The sequence below is a fragment of the Pteropus medius genome, unplaced genomic scaffold, assembly GCF_902729225.1.
Source record: "Pteropus medius unplaced genomic scaffold, Ma_sr-lr_union100, whole genome shotgun sequence".
NCBI lineage: Eukaryota > Metazoa > Chordata > Mammalia > Chiroptera > Pteropodidae > Pteropus > Pteropus medius.
Window position 1 is genome coordinate 5,604,254 of NW_024346667.1, and position 17,099 is coordinate 5,621,352.

Consider the following 17,099-nt stretch of genomic DNA (forward strand, 5'->3'; position numbering starts at 1 on the left):
GTCATATCCAGGCCACGAGCTGTCAAATGTTGACCTTTTGGAGGGTGACAAATATCTTCTGTAAAGGGTCAGATAGTAATATTTTAGGCTTCATGGGCCACATACAACCTCTGTTGCAATATTCCTGTCTATTTTTACATCATTAAAAAAAGTAAAACGACATTCTTAGCTCAAGGGCTGTAAAATACAGGCCTTGGATTTGGCTCTCAAGATGGCAGTTTGTCAATCTTGCTAAATAGAAATTAACCTTCACAATCAACGAGTACTTCCAAAGATAGCCACATTGCTTGACCTCTATCTCTCACCAAGTTTTTTCTAAAAACCAGCTAGGGTAGTATTATATAAATTCACTACCAATTGGCCATTTCATAATGAAGTATATTTTCTTCCTGTTTTATATTCGAAGTATATCTTCCTCATGTTTTATATTCAGGAAGTGTATCCTGAAAGAGAGTTTTATGCATAATTTTAAGATACCTTCCCACCATCTGTCACATTTTAATTGCTCTTACCAAATGATGCCATATTAGCTGAAAAATGTTTTATTTTACTCCAATCATTTTCAAAAGACAGTATTATTGGGTTTACAATTTAGACTTTAATGCTTAAGAATTATTAGGTGGTTCTTGCTTCTTGGCTGCCAGATATACTCATTTCCTTTTCTAATCCTTTAAAGAGAATCCTGTTTGATAAAGTTAAAAATAATAGCATCTATTTCTGTGACAGGCCAAGCACTTTATAATCCCATCAGACTAATGATGTGGCAAACATCAGAGGAAAAGTCATTCCAATTCATCCTTATGAATTGCTTTGGTCCTGGCACGACCTCAGAAGGGACATTTCAGTGATTTATCTGGCCCTGAACGGTTGTGAAACATACAAAATCGCTTTTCTAGAATCAATTAAAAATGGGAATGTGAGATTTTAAAAATAACTACATGAGAATGTTGCTAAGAAGGACATCAGCTCCCAAATACCTTTGAAACTGCACAACTGAGAAGCTACTGGGATTATCAATTCTAACATTATATAATGAATCAAATTTCATCCTAGATCACTAGTAATTTGACGTTAGGTCAACCCAAGTTGTACTCAGTCTTCAGATCAATAACAAAACCAACCCAGGACTAAGGATTTCCTAGAGCTTGGCTAGACCAATGCCCCTGGACTTCTCAATCAGCACCTCTAATTTCAAAGAGCAAACTCAAAAGCAACTCTTAAAGATTAAGAAAAGTGATATGCTGGACTAAGCAAGCCAACTTAAGTAACAAAGCAAGCCAGCTGTTAAACACAGCCATTAATAAAGATTAAATTACATAAACTACGATGAACTGTATTAAAAACAATGGTACTAAAACTAAAATCTCATCACTAATTATTTGACATTTTACCATTACCTGTGCTCTGAAGATTATTTACATCTATTTTATCTGTACAGTAGAAAAAATACATAATAGTGTGCTACTGAGCATCTCTTCCCCACTCTGTATTGTCATCATATTGATAATTTGAAATTGACTATACTAGGAGTATTTATACCACACAAATAAGATACTACTACTATAAATCAGGCCCTGTCCTCACCTTTTAAAGTCAGTTTAAACATTTATCAGAAAACTATTAGCTTAGGAGGGTACCACAACCTCTGGTTAGCTCATGTACAGACCCATTTCAGTCATTCTCATGCTAGCCCCATGAAATAGATGCAGTTAAAAAAAAAGTTGCCTAAAGATTTTTAAAATAGAATCATTTAGGGATAATTAGAAATGGCTTCCTTTTTGAACATACATATCTTCTCTCTAAACGAGGAAGCATCTTTTCTAATAAATTGCAAGCTGCGTCTGAGAAATTTTGGAATTCTTACAATTAATGTTTTAGGGAAAGGCTTATGACGAGTTTTTATTTTTTGCACTTTGTCACTCACATCAAATACTTTCTCCTGGGAGAAGAGCTGTTGTCCTAAGGCAACAGAAATCGGCCTCAAGAATAAACAAAGATGGACCAATTTGCTCCCACCCACCTCCAGGAAGTGATTAAGTTGGCCCAGAGCGACTCCATGCAATACAAAGGCCAGATTCACTAACAAATGGCTTGGATGCCATTTGGATCAGTTCAGAAATACAGAGTAGCTCATTCAAGTTACTTAAAAGAATATCAAAATTGAACAATGTGGCAGGAAAAAAAAGGTAAGGCATGTGTATAAAGGTCATTATACACGAGTTTAGATTTTTTTTTTTTGTAAGTTTGCTTTAGAGTGCCTGCAAATACTCTCAATGTCTAAGCTTAACTGCAAAAAGATATATACACAGGACATACATTATTGTTAACCTACTTTTTAGGCAGCTGAAAAAATGCCCAAACTCTAGTCGGCGACGTATGCTATACTAACACCAATATATCATCTCAAAGAAAGCACATAAATCAGGACAAAGGGCCACAAGCTTGTTCTTTGTAGTAGAAAGTCATCAAAAATTCAAAAGAATTTTCATGCCTAAGGAATTACTACCTAACTCTAAATTTGAAGAACAGCAATGTTCTGTATTTTTTTCTGTGGGAAATTTGCAAATATGATGCAGTATACTGAGAATTAATAACACACATTTTCCACTAAATACTGAGAAAAAGTAAAGCAGCCATTAGGGTTTTAAAGGTTATTTCCAAGCACGTGTGAGTGTATGTGGACAACAGAACCTTCAAAGGTACTCTCAGTTCTTAATATTTAATATTTGAATGAAACTAAAAAATGTTATCAAGTCATGACAGCTTTGATCTCTAAAAAATTATCTGTAAATCTTAAGTGGACGGCTTTATTTGCACTATCCTTTGATGAGCTGTGTAGGAATATGGCTATCCTGCTTTTGATCAATCAAAAAGAGTGAAAAATATCTATACCTTATACTTTATTTAAAATTAATAAAATGATAATCGCAGTTACAGGTAAATGACAATTCCATACATTTTGTTGTATAACAAAAAATTTACATATTCACAAGCATATAGATCCTTTAACAACATCAAACATTTTAGTCAATGTAGTCAAAGTCTTCTGGAATTCCAAAATTTTTATCAATTTTATTTTCTTCAAACCCAAACTTTCTTTTGGCCCAAGATTTTATTGCAAATATATTATCTATAAAAGAAATGAAAAATATTTTTGAGAATTCAAAACACAATCATAAAACATTTCAAATATAATTATATCCATTGTTTTTACTTTTATTACTTTCATAAGTATCAAAATAAGTAGTTTTCTGTATTTTCAAGAGTAGTTAATTTCAGAAGAAAATATTTAATATTTTGAATAAACAAGTCATATTTAAAAATTCAGTAAATCAGTTGCCACGAAAGAATACCTGATTTAGGAATAATCCAAAGACAGGAAGAAGCTAACGGGGCCTCTTCCACTTTACCATAGCGGAGGCCAGGACTGTTACTGGAGAAATCAGAGCTGCTCCTGTGCCCAGAGGAAACACTTCTCTCCAGACCCTTTTCCTTCCCTGACACAGAATAATGGCTTCCAGACAATCAGGTCAGCGTGCGGGAGAAGGGGTGAAGAGGGAAGGGGGTTCCCCTCTCTAAAGACCAAGGTAGGAACAGATGTATCTTCAGTGTCCTCGAGTGGTAAAATGCATTATTAGGCTGAGGTGAAGATTCAACCATATATCTTTGTACACAGTGTATTTCCTTGGTGTAAATTCCTTTACGAAGAAGATGAATGTTATATCTTCGTAAAGGAATTTACACCAAGGAAATACACTGTGTACAAAGATATATGGTTGAATCTTCACCCCAGCCTAATAAAATAAAAAAACCAAAGCAATATAAAATCTAGTCACCTGGGAGGGCATGTACCGCACAGGCAGTGAGGGACGCGGGGCAGCACCGACGTGCTCACAGTGGCTGCCCATGGAGAATGGGAATGATGGTGTTTTCTTTTTTTAATTTTATACATTTTCTTTAACGTACATATACCACCTTTATAATGAAAATGTATTATAAATATAGAAAAGTAATGGTATAGAGTTTTCTGGTTCAGAGTAGTGTATAAATGTTAAGCACTGTATTAGTGGTGATAATCAAGTAAAAGGTTAAAATAGGTTCTTTGGAGTGTTAAGGGTGGAAGTGTGTCACCTCCCCCAAATTCGTATGTTTTAGTCTTAACCCCCAGTACCTCAGGATGTGTCTATATTTGGAAACTGGGTCTTTAGAGAGGTGTTTAAGTACAAATGAGCCTGTTGTGTGAGCCCTGGTCAATCCGGCTGGTGTCCTTTTAAGAAAAGGAAACACAGACACACTGAGATACCAGGTCATGAACAGAAAAGACCGTGTGTGGACACGTGAGAAGTTAGCCATCTACAAGCCAAGGAGAGAGAGGTCTCAGAAGAAACCACGATTTTGAACTTCCAGGCTCCAAAACTGTGAGAAAGTAAATATCTTTTGTTTAAGCCACCCAGTCTAAAGTACTTTGTTACGGTATCCTTAGCAAATTAATATATGGAGTTTGATCACTTTTAAAAATATTGTTTTAAGAAGTTTAATTTCAGGTATCAAATAATAATAACTAAATGTTTGGAATGAAGTTCATTTCTAAGGCTAATACTGATACGCCAACGAACAGAATGTTAAAAAACATCCTAATTTCTTTCGATTAAAGTATTATAGAATATCAATAGATATTAAATCTTTACTTTTTATAAACAATCTAAAACAAATCTTTACTTTTCATAAGGACCTAAAAGAGAAAACTAAATGCTAATAGCATGAAGTACTCCAGAATGATCTGTTTAGTTTTACTAGTCTCTACACAACTTGAACATTCTTGTCAACGTCAGCCAAATACTTGGAGGGCCCACTGCTACATGAGACAAGTATTAAGTGTATTACAGGTATTCCAGAATGTAGAGAGCCCATGCCTCAATTTGAAAGAACAGAGAGAAAAAAATCAATTTATTACTAAACGATTTCAAATACGGATGTTAGAGAGAAAAGATCAAGTTCTATGTGTATAGCTTTCAGAACAGGCTCCAAGAGTACAGAAAGATTTCCAGGAAATGAGAGAATGGATGACAGTTTGGAAGTAGAAAGTTTGGAGAAATGGACTTCAGACCTGGATCAGGAGAGAACAAAATGATGCACTACAGTAAGGCTATGAGCCTTTGCAGGAAGGAGATCTTGATTCACATGAGGGCAAGAAACCATTTTATTACAATCCTTATATGGTTAAAAACAAACAAAAGAAACAAATAAAAGCCTCTCTACAACAATGCTTAATGGACCAATTCAAAAAGACTCCACTGAACAAGTCCTTGGGCCGCTGGATGTCTGCCTTCAAGACAACGTTACCTACAATCCTGATAGTTCGTTTCCCATCAAATAACTTTCCTAATATGTGGAAATTTTTGTAAATGGATTAAAAAAATAGTGTTTTGTGTTTTTGTTTTGTTTTTAAGAAATAGCTTCAAGACTGGTAAAATTCTTGTTAATTAATATGGTGGCATACCCAAGCTATACATAAGAATAGGACGGGTAATACGTGCTTGAGTCTCTGTTGGGACTTTATAACTTGTTCCCGCTCACTCATTAAGATGCCTCTCACACAAAATCATAAAAAGTCTCCCATCTTAGTTATTAAGCAAGGTGTTAACATAATTTGTTAAATGACATTTAAAGTGCATTTACTGTCACAAAACATTTAGATGTGATTTTTTTTTTAGTTATACTCTGAGATAATATCTCATTCTATAAAATTGAAATACTAAATTACTGAACAGTAAATATCTCAATTCTAGATAGACTTTAGGAACTTTTTAAGTAAAAAGAAACCAAATCTTAACTAATAATTACATAACAATCTTTAGTTCTAAGTATTACTGATGTTTTCTTTTCGTTCGTCTTGAAGACTGAGAAGTTTTCTGAGATATAATTTGTTTTAACTTCATGATCTTTTCATAACACTTTTATGATGGAAGGAGCAAGTTGTAACCTCAATTGGAAATATGGTTCTTAACAGCTGTTTCTGCTGTTCTAAAAATATCTTCCTTCCTACATGATTTTAAAAGTTCCAGGTTCTTTCTCAGCTAATAACATAGAGGGGAAAATTTGTTCCAACATTTTTTTAAATTATAATTTTGGGAGTTTATGATCAACTGGAAAACATGAAAGGATATTTTTGAGAAGGGGGAAGGAAGAAGTATTTGTTTACCTACGTGTCTAATGTGCTAACGGGCTTACCAACTGTCTTATTTAATCCTCCCGAAATGTGAGGTAGATATTATCCACATTGAACAGATGAGGAATTAATTCAGAGAAGTTCAATAAGTCAGCGCAAATAAGGAGCACAACCTGGATTCCTTTCAAAGTCAAGTTCCTTTAATCATATACACAGGCTGCCTATTACTACCGTTTGCTGAGCTGCTTTGCTGAGAACTACTGGGAGAGAGTACTTTGTGACTCTTGTGTTATCTTTAACCTAAAAACTCTCTTGCTTTTTTTCTCACTCAAAATTTTGTATTTCTCCAATCTAGACAATAGCACTATATTTATTATTTATTTATACTTTATTGGACACACATTTCATTATTCTCTTTTCTTTAATGTTAGTTTGCTGCTTTCACCCCATTCTGTTCTTATCGCTAAAATACTACATTATTTAGGAAACAACTTTGAAATAAATAAGATTGTACTTTTATAGGAACCAAAGGCCAATTACATTGATTTTATCAATCCACTTAATTCTAAAATAGACAAGGAAAAATGATTCTAAAACTTTTTGTGAAATACAGAGGCCTGGACATGGAGTCAGGAAAACCTGGCTCAATCTCTGTTCTTCCAGTGACTCATCTCCTTTGACTTAAAGCAGTCACTTTAAGCTTTCTGATCTCTGTGCTAATGCAATCTTATCCAATCTCTCCCACAAAACCAGAATGAGGATGAGTAACACATGTAAAGGCTTTATAAACTCTTACCAGGATGGACCAGTTCAATTACCATTATTTTAATTAAATACTGGAAAAACATTAGTATAATTTTCAGACAGGTTTTAACAATACTAATTATACCTGTATATAATTCACAACTATCATCATTAACTTTCTTCTAAACTTTAAGATACACAGATAATCCCTTATTAATTTACATTTCTTAGAATATCTCTGCTATAGACCAGAGGATATATCCATTGGCGAAGAGATTAATGAGGCGTTTACAGAAGGCAGGTATACAGAGAAGACTATCCAAGCGTAAGAGCTTGGATTCCGGAATCAGGAAAGCTGGATTCTTAAAGTGACCACTTTAAGTCGATTCTTGTTCCATGGCCTAGCACCTGTGTGACCACGGGCTCTTGATGGTCTCAGTTTCATCTCTAAAATTAGGGATAATAATCCTATCTATCTCACAAGATTGTTGTAGAGATATAGACACCTTTTACAATGCCTGGCTTATAGTCAGCTGTCAACCAATGTTAGCTGTTATTATTAGCAAGAAGACAAATCTTTAGGATTCTATGAAACTCTTAAAGTTGAATGAAGGTTAAGTGATTAGCTCAAGTGACATCCAGAAGAGTTACACAAAAGCTAAACTGGAAGCAATCACTGGTCTTTCGAAAATACCTTATACTTTACAAAATGACTAATAATAAGATTTTAAAAACAACCTTAAGTAACTAAAATGATTTTATATATAAAAAGCCTGTTTAATACATACATTTCCAGAAACATCTTTTCTTGAACAAAACCAGGCACAATAGCTTCTGTATTTCATATCATGGTAAGTGTAGAAGAAGTTTAACTATAGTTCAGCAGCGCCATTATCATACATACCAGTCCATCTGTTAGCAGCTTCTTTGGCTACTTTATTTGCTTGACCTGGAGGGTAGGAAATACACACACATATATAATCATTTTCATCTATCTATAGATTCTTTTTCTTATATGAACAAAAGGTTATACAAATAAAATGGCTATGGAAAAAAAGCTCAAATAGTGACATACTGTATCTCGCAAACCTGCTTACCTTCCCATGGAAATTCTGGATAGCTGCAGTTACATTAGTCATTAATAGAAAGTCAAAGTGAACAATTTCCCTTTCCTAAATGTCCACTGTTACTGTACTTGCTCCTTTAAAGACAACACATAAGTTGAACTGAGATGTGTTTCTCAAACAATTCACATCAAAAGAAGATAAAATAATTTAGGTTTAACAGTAAGGATTTTAATGTACTGTATATATATGACAGATCACAATAAACCTGACCTTCAAAAATTTTCAATGGTTATATATTAGCCCTATAGGAGAAAATATTTACTTTATACTTAATTATACATCTTGCTATTAAATGTGTTAAACGTATTAAATGTATCTGTACCTATATCTTTCAAGTTATTCTACACAGCATATAACAATGCTATGATCAACTAGGCATTAATATTATTTATAATGATGGCATTTTTTTAAAGATAATTTATATGCCACAAAATTCACTATATGAAAGTATATAATTCAGTGCTGTTTAGTATATTCACATGGTTGTATAACCATCACCACTTAATTCCAGAACATTTTTATCACCCAAAAGGAAATCCCATACCCATTAGGAGTCACTCCACATTCTCCCTCCCATAGCCACAGGGCACTACTTATCTGCTTTTCATCTCTGTAGATTTCCCTGTTCTGGACATTTCATATAAATGAAATCGTACAGTATGTGTCTGGCTTCTTTGACTTAGCAAAATGTTTTCAAGTTTCATCCATGTTGTAACATATATCACTACTCCATTCCTTTTTATTGCCAAATAATATTCCATTGAATGGATATGCCACATTTTATTTAACCATTCATCAGTTGATAGACATTTGGGTCGTTATTGTAATGTGAATAATTTAATAATTTTTATGTGAACATGTTTTCAATTTGAGTACACACCTAGGAGTGGTATTGCTGGCTCAAATGGTAACTTTATATTATATTTTTGGAAAGAGATAAATTATTTTTAAAAGTGGCTGTATCATTTTAACAATCCCCTCACTAAGAGTTTCAATTTTTCCGTATCTTCAGCAACAATTATTTTCCATTCTTTTTATTATAGCCATCCTAACTAGTGTGAAGTAGTATCTCATTGTGGTTTTGATTTGAATTTCCCTGATGACTAAAAATGTTGAGCTTCTTTTCATATGCTTATTGGCCTTTGCCCATGTTTAAATTCTTTTGAGTTGTAAGACTTAAAAAATATATATATTTTTGGATATTGGAGACTTCTCAGGTATAGGATTTGCAAATATTTTCTCCCATTCTGTGAGTTTTCTTTTCACTTTGATACTTACTTTGACACACAAAAAAAGTGGTAAATTTTGATGAAATCCAATTAATCTACATTTTCTTTGATTGCTTGAGCTTCTGGTGTCATATCCAAGAAACTGTTTCCTAATCCAAGGATACACCTATGCTTTCTTCTAAATGTTTTATAGTTTTGGCTCCTACACATAGGTCTGATCTAGTTGAGTTCATTTTTAAATATGGTGTAAGGTGGGAATCCAGGTTGATTCATTTGCATGTGGATAAGCAGCTGTGCCCAGCATCACTAGTTGAAAACACTATTAGTTCCTCATTGGAAGGTCTTGGCATCCTTGTTGAAAATCAACTGGGTTTATTTCTGGACTTTCAACTCTATTCCATTAACCTACATGGCTATTCTTATACTAGTATCACACAATCTTGATCGCTATAGTTTTGTAGTAAGTTTTGAAACTGGAAAATTTGAGTCTTTCAACTTTGTTGTTCTTTTTCAAGATTCTTTTGGCTTTTCTGGGTCCCTTGAATTATCATAGGAATTTTAGGATCAACTCGTCACCTTCTGAAAAAAGCAGTTGGAATTCTGATAGGTTTTACACTAAATCTGTAGATCACTTTAGGGAGTTTTTTCATCTTAACAAAATTAAGCTTCCGATCCATGAACATACAATGTCTTTGTATTTAATAGGTCTTCAATTTCATTCAGTACATCTTGCACTTCTTTGATTAGTTTTATTCCTATGTATTCATTTTGCTACTATAAAGGAATTTTTTCTTAATTTAATTTTTACAGCATTCACTTCTAGTATATAAAATACAAGTGATTTTTGTATTTTGATTTTGTATCTTGCAACCTGCTGACCACACTTATTAGCACTAATAGGATTTTACTGTTGTTATGGTTGTTTTGTTTTGTGGATTGTTTAGGGCTATCTACTTAAGATCATGTTAACTGTAAACAGAGATAACTTTACTATTTCCGTTTCAATGTAGATACTATTTGTTTCTTTTCTTGTCTAATTACTCTGGCTTGAACTTCCAGTATAATGTTGAATAGAAGTGGTGAGAGTGGACATTCCTGGAGAAAGCATACAGCGTTTCACCATTCAATATCATTAGCTGTGGATTTTATGTGGATCTCCTTTTATTAGATTCAGGAAGCTCATTCCTATTCATAGTTTGTTGAGTGTTTTTATCATGAAAGAATGTTGGATTTTGTCAAATATTTTTTCTTTGTCTATTAAGACAATGATGTAGATGGGATTCCTCCACCTTTATTCTATAAGTGTGTTGTACTTGGTTGATTTTTGTATGCTGAACCAACCTTGCACGCCTGGGATAAATGTCAGTTAATCAGGGTTTATAATCCTTTTTATATACTGTTCGATCTGATTTGCTAGTATTTTGTTGAGATTTCTTATATCAACATTTCATAAGTAATATTTACCTATAGTTTTCTCTTCTTATGATGTCTTTGTCTGGTTTTAGTATCAGGGTAATACTGACCTCAAGGAATGAGTTAGGAAGTGTTCTAATTTTTTTTTTCTTTGAAAAGTTAATTCTTCCTTAAACTGGGAGAATTCACCAGTGTAGACTAGGGTTTTCATTGCAAGAAGTTTTCTGATTTTTTTATTTTATTTTATTTTACTTATTTTTTTACGCCTACAGCACCTGGTCTTCCTAGGTAGTCTCCCATCCAAATACTAACCAGGTCTGACCTTGCTTAGCTTCCAAGATCAGATGGGATCGGGCTTGTTCAGGGTGGCATGGCCATAGATGAAGTTTTCTGATTTCTAATTCAACCTCTTTACATGTTATACATCTATTTAGTCTATTTCTGCTTGAGGCAGTTTTGGTAGTGTGTATCTTTCTAGGAATTTGTATATGTCATCTAGTTTATCAAATTTATTGACATATAACCTTTTATTCTTTTTTATTTCTATAAAGTCAATAATAATGTCCCCTTTTTCATTCCTGATTTTAGTAATCTGAATCTTCATTTTTTCTTGGTCAGTCTAGCTAAAGGTTTGTCAATTTTGTTGATCTGTTTAAAGAACCAACTTTTGGTTTTATTGATGTTCTCTTGTTTTTCAATTCTCCATCACTCTTATTTCTTCTTTATTCATTGTATTTCCTTCCTTCTGCTTGCTTTAGGTTTAATTTGTCCTCCTTTTTCCAGTTTCTTAAGGTGGAAGACTAGGTTACGGATTCGAGAGTTTTTTCTATTTTTTAACATGGATGTTAAAATGTTAATAAATTTCCCACTGAGCAATGCCTTTTTACATCCCAGTGTGTGTTGAGGCATGTTCCAACACTCAGCTAGGCAATTTACAACTCTGCCTTAGCTCTCACTTCCAGCTTGCACAGAGTCAAGGTCAGCTAGAAGTGGGAGATTAGGACCCTCTCCGGTCCTTCCTGAGAATGTGCACAGGTCTATGCAAGCATATGGCCTTCTAGATTTCCGGAATATGTTGCTTTTCAAGGCACCTATGAACATCTCTTTTAGCCTCTCCTTTTAAGTTTGTAGGTAATCTATTGTTTGCCTTAATTGTTATTCATTATCTAAGACAGTTGCAACGTTAAAACTCTTGCCTGTAATTGTTTTAGACAAATGCTCCCCAGGGAGAAGCTGTTAGCACTAGGCACGCTCCAAGCCAGATCAAATAAAGACAATCCTTTCTATTAGTGGCTTTCAGGTGAATCACCAGAGATATCAAAAAATGACAAATCTTTAAGACCCAGCTTTCATTCTGCTCCCTCTTATACCAGGAATGCAGGGCTGTTATTTCTCAAGGTTGGAGTTTAGGGGTTAAACACAGAGCAAGTTAAAACACCTATTCTTCCTAAAATACAGCCATTTTTCTTAAATAGGCAAATCTTTGGTTTGTTTCTAGAATTCTGGCAAAGTTGTGACAATTTTTGCCAGTTTTCATGGAAGGGTAAATTTTCAGAGGTCTTTATTCTACCGCTTGTTTCTAAGAAAATTTCTTAAATACCTCTAAGATTTATTTTCAAGTATTTTTGTGGAAATTCATGTTTTATTACAACTTATTTTATCTGTTCTCAAGAAATGGTCACAGCAGCTAAAATTAAAATTCATTTTTTACAAATTATTGCTTTCACTTCTTACTTCTTAGATATTTGCAACTGATCTTGCTAATACTTGCTTAATGATATCAATCATTCAACTGGCTTGATGAAAAATAAGTATTCCCTGCAGGAATTATGGAGAAATAAGGAAGAGATAATACACAGCCAAATCTATAAGAACATAAAAGTTATAGCTATTATCAGCAGAAAAAATGTTTCAAAATAAACCAGGACAGAATTAAAGATAAGCCTGATTATTGTAATATGGGTACTACAGCTACGCTAAGAACCGAATCCTATTAAAATCAATTTGTGAAACTTATAATCCTTTAATCAAGTTTGATCTGTCTGCAATAACATGACAGCTGAAATCCTATTAAATCCTTCATTATCAAAAAGCACATTTTAAAAACAATAATCTCATTGCGGAAAGAGGATTTGGGGTGAGTAGAGGTTAAAGTCTAAAAAAGTCTGGATTTAGTGATAACAAGACCTCTGCTATTTACTACTTACATGTTTAAATTTCTTAAATCTGTGGGTTATAGTTAGCATTTATTTCTGATATTAATTTAACCTGATATTTATTTCTTCAGATATTTTTCCAGCCTGGAAACCTTCCTCCCTCACAACATACATTCCTTTTGGGACTCCGCTTACACATATATTAGGTCACCTGAAGTTGTCCTATATCTCACAAATGCTGTACTCACTTTAAAACTTATTTTTCTGAGTTTCATTTTGGATCATTTCTATTGCTATGTCTTGAAAAACACTAATCCTTTCTTTTGCAAAGTTTAATCTTGTTAATCCAATCCAGGGTATTTTTCATTTCGGACACTGAAGTTTGTAGTGTTTATCTCCTAAAGTTTGACTTGGGTCTTTTTTATATCTTCCATGGGTCTACTTAACTTTTTGAACATATAAAATACAGTTGTAACAACTTTTAATGTTATGATCTTCTAATTCGACTATCTGTGGCATTCTGGGTCAGTTTTCATTGAAGGATTATCCTCATTAAGGATCATGTTTTCTACTTCCCCACATGATAATCTTTCACTGTATGCCAGACATTACGAATTTCATTTTGTTGGGTGCTAGATATTTTGTATTTCTATAAATATTCTTCAACTTTGTTTTGGGATGCCAAAAGTAACTTTGAAATAGATTTGCTTTTAAGATTTGCTCTTTATGGTTTTTTAGGTGGGTTAAGAGCAGGCAAGACCTTCTTGAGTACTCTACTCAATTCCTTATGACATAAATTTTTTTCAATCTGGCTAAGAATAGGCATTATTCCTGGCCCTATGTGAGTGCTTGGCACTGTTCCTTCTAATTCTGAGACTGTTCTTTCCAGATTTGGGTAGTTTCCCCCCACATGCACTAAATATTTGAGGGGAACCCTCTATAGATATCCAGGGTTCTCTATGTAACTCTCTTCGCTCCAGTATGCTGGCCTGTAAACTGTAGCCACATCGGTCTTCCTGATTCTCAGTGTCATCTCAACAAAGGGAGTCTGCAGAGCTCTGCCTAGGTTCTCCTTCCTTGTGCCACAACTAGGAAACTCAACAAAATAAGCTGGAACACCTGGAAGGCTCACTTTGTTTGTTTCCTTTCTCTAAGAATCACTCTTCTTTGTTGTCTGATACCAAGTATCTTGAAAAATCATTATTTTGTGTGTGTGTGTGTGTGTGTGTGTGTGTATGTATGTTTTTTTTTTTTTCAGGTGGGAGGATAAATCCAGTCCATTACTACTCTATCTTGGCTGGAAGAAGTTCCATATTTGAATAAAGTTTTGTTAGCCATTCTGAATTTTAAAAGCAGAGGAACTGCACGTTTCTCTATAAAAGAACTGAAGTAGACAAATAATTCTTCTTACAGGTATACAGACTGACAATTTCTTTTCCTTCAGATTGTAGTTTGGCTGTTTCCCATCAAAAAGATATCCTATCTTCAAATCAAAAACATAGTTATGGAATAATGTAATTATCTTACATCTCTAGTATGTATTAAATGTTGTAGTTTTCTATAATTAATGTGTCCTATAAAATTAGATAATATTTTTTAATGGAGGAAAAAAATAGCACAAAGCTGGGAAGGAGGAACTTATCCTCACCTTCCCTACTAAGATCAGAAATGTACAATGTGAAAATGTCAAAAATTAATACATCTGTAATAGAGCCACCATTACAAATTCTAAAGGATCCAAATATAGATCCATCTTATGTGGCTGCATAAATAAATATTAAAAGATAATCTAGGTCTGATGTAGATGAAGAATGATAAAAGTCTCTTAACTTCAATTAGATCTCATATCCATAATACTCATTCACATTGGTATGTTTTCCTTGGGTTGAGAGACAAATTACCAAGCTTTTAAATTCGAAGGTTAAGAATGGACAGCAGAATTCAGGAAACCAGTATAAAATTAGTTACAACTTCGTCAACTATGCCATTCTACTCTGCAGAAAATCCATCAACCTTTCTATACCTTGAAATTTCTTCAAGTTCAATTTTTCCAGAGGTAATGCATTTGCTAAAATTGCTGCCTGATTTAGAGGTACAAGAAATGGTAACATTTGAAATTATATACCTGAAGTAAAAGTTTTCCTACTTCATGAATTGGTCTGGCACGATTCTCTATCCCTGTTGATTTTCTGTACCTCAAGATGACCCAGTGCCTTAGCATCACCATCAGTACAGTCAGAGTAATTTTATAAGCCTAAATAAGAGTTTTCGCCATTCCTGAGAGGACAGAAATAATCAAACTTATGAAAAGTACTGTAAAAATAGGTCTTAAGTAGAAATCAGGGTCAGCTAAGCAGGGAAACAGCTGTAGCAATACAATGAGGACCACAAAGTAGAAAAGCAGAAGGCCTGACTGGGAATGGCCTGACTGGGAATGGCTAAGGGTCCTGTACAGAAAAGAAAATAAACAGGTAAGCAAAGAGTTGGCACTTCACAGAAAAAGTTCAAGAATTATACAAACTGAAATCAAGAAGAAAGGCAGAACCAGGAAAGAGTAATAAATGAAGGACAGGTGAAGCATGAGCAGGCCTCGCTTCCTGGAGGTAACCTCCTACCTGTCTCCTGCTGCTTTATGTGCGTGTGTTCACTTGAGGGTCATTTGATATGGGATAAAACTTTAAAACAGATTAAAGTGGTTAATTTTGTAGCAGCAGATGTGGTTAGCACTTTCTTCTGCAGGATGATGATAAATGAAATGAATCTGTGGGCGGCATGAAGCGCTAACATGTCTCCCCAAATACTTAATTTACAAAAAATGACTGGCTTGGGGGAATTCTTCTGCCTCTACTTCTCTGAGGCAGGCTGTGTCCAGGCTGTGTGCTACTTGTATGTGAAAGTGCCCCCTGGAGCTGTGCAAAGTGGAGACCTGTCTCTAAAATTAAGTTTGATTTTAGATTACACTAACTGAGCAGCTTAAAATTTTTTAATGGTGAAGAATATCATCAAAGAGAGTTTAATTGTAATCGAACTATTTCTGGGTTAATTTTAAAGTGACAAATATTTTCAGTTTCTCTCAAAGCCTTCAGAAACATAATATCAGTTTTTCCAAAAGTTTCACTTGGTGAAGTTCGCTAAATGAAAAGACAGGTTAAGAAAGAAAACTGTGAGGTTATGTATATTTTCCTAAGCAATTAAATGCAGTGTCTTTTATAATAAACTTTTTCATTTCCTCAAATATTCACGTCTATCTTTACATAAATACATAAAAATCATTCAAAATGCAGCTTTGGGGAATCTGATTTAAAAGTGGGGCAAAATATCATTAGTATATTCAGTAGGGAAGTCAATGCACAGACTGATTTTCTGCAACTTGCAAACTCTTATATGTTTCCTATCATTTTTCCTAGACGATAACGGTGGATTTCTTCCTAGAGTTAATGTACATGGGGCCAGCTTAGCTCTTCCTCGGACTCCTCGGTTTCCTAAGTTTATACTTTACGTCTATTTTCCTACCCCATCGCCTTCCTTACTCTTGAAATGCTTAATTTCAAAGTTGTCACTGTTCAATGCTTTACCATGAAGGCTCCTTTCTGGAAACATAAATGAAGCACTAATACTATTAATGGCTTTATTTTCTCATATACATGGAGAATGGTTACCAGGCAACTAGAAGTATAAAGTCTTTCAAAGCTAAAAATCCTCAAGATGTGATAAACTTACGTATTTCTTCCACAACCTGCGGGTCACATTCTTTGTATTTTTCCACTTCTGCCTTTAGCTGTTCCCTTTGTTCTTGAAGTGAAGAAAGTTCTTTTGCTAGCATGGTTCGCTCTTCCTGCATTCACAATAGTTTATGTACAGTTAAGACAGACAAAATACCATACGTTATAAAGCTATACATTTTATAGACATTTTCATTTTATTTCTCATAACTATGTGACCATATTATATGTACACATACATATATTTATAGTATAAAAACAAACTCAATTCTCATTCTTCTCTGACATCTCAAGCATCTTTTAAATATATTGACTAACTGAAAGGGAATTAATATGTAGAACAGAATGCTCATAAATAGATAAGAGGTTACCAATTATGTATGAACTCAAAGACTATGGCATCATACATTAGCAAAAAAATTATACTGCCTCTTAGGTAGTTTCACAAGATTGTCTCTTTATATATGTCATATTTATGATAACATCAATCATCATATAATTTTCTCTAAGTGTTCTAGATAATTTTTCAACTTTTAAGG

General features: G+C 33.9%; 1 protein-coding gene and 1 pseudogene across 3 annotated transcripts in view; both read right to left on the reverse strand.

Annotated features, from left to right (window-relative positions):
• Positions 1-17,099, reverse strand: part of MND1 (meiotic nuclear divisions 1) — an 80,105-nt gene that overhangs the window by 27,292 nt on the left and 35,714 nt on the right. Inside the window, exons 6-8 of one of the 3 annotated variants that reach the window (XR_005655644.1) lie at positions 16,559-16,673; positions 7,702-7,862; positions 2,884-3,130 (exon numbers count right to left, since the gene is read on the reverse strand). Coding sequence is in view for 1 of the 3 variants with exons in the window: in XM_039875935.1 (XP_039731869.1) it covers positions 3,024-3,130; positions 7,818-7,862; positions 16,559-16,673 (267 nt within the window). In the remaining 2 variants the exon portion in view is untranslated. Of the gene's footprint in view, positions 1-2,883; positions 3,131-7,701; positions 7,863-16,558; positions 16,674-17,099 lie in introns of those variants that run through there. The other 2 variants (XM_039875935.1, XR_005655645.1) reach the window with 2 other exon arrangements.
• Positions 10,946-11,064, reverse strand: LOC120613584 (uncharacterized; annotated as a pseudogene).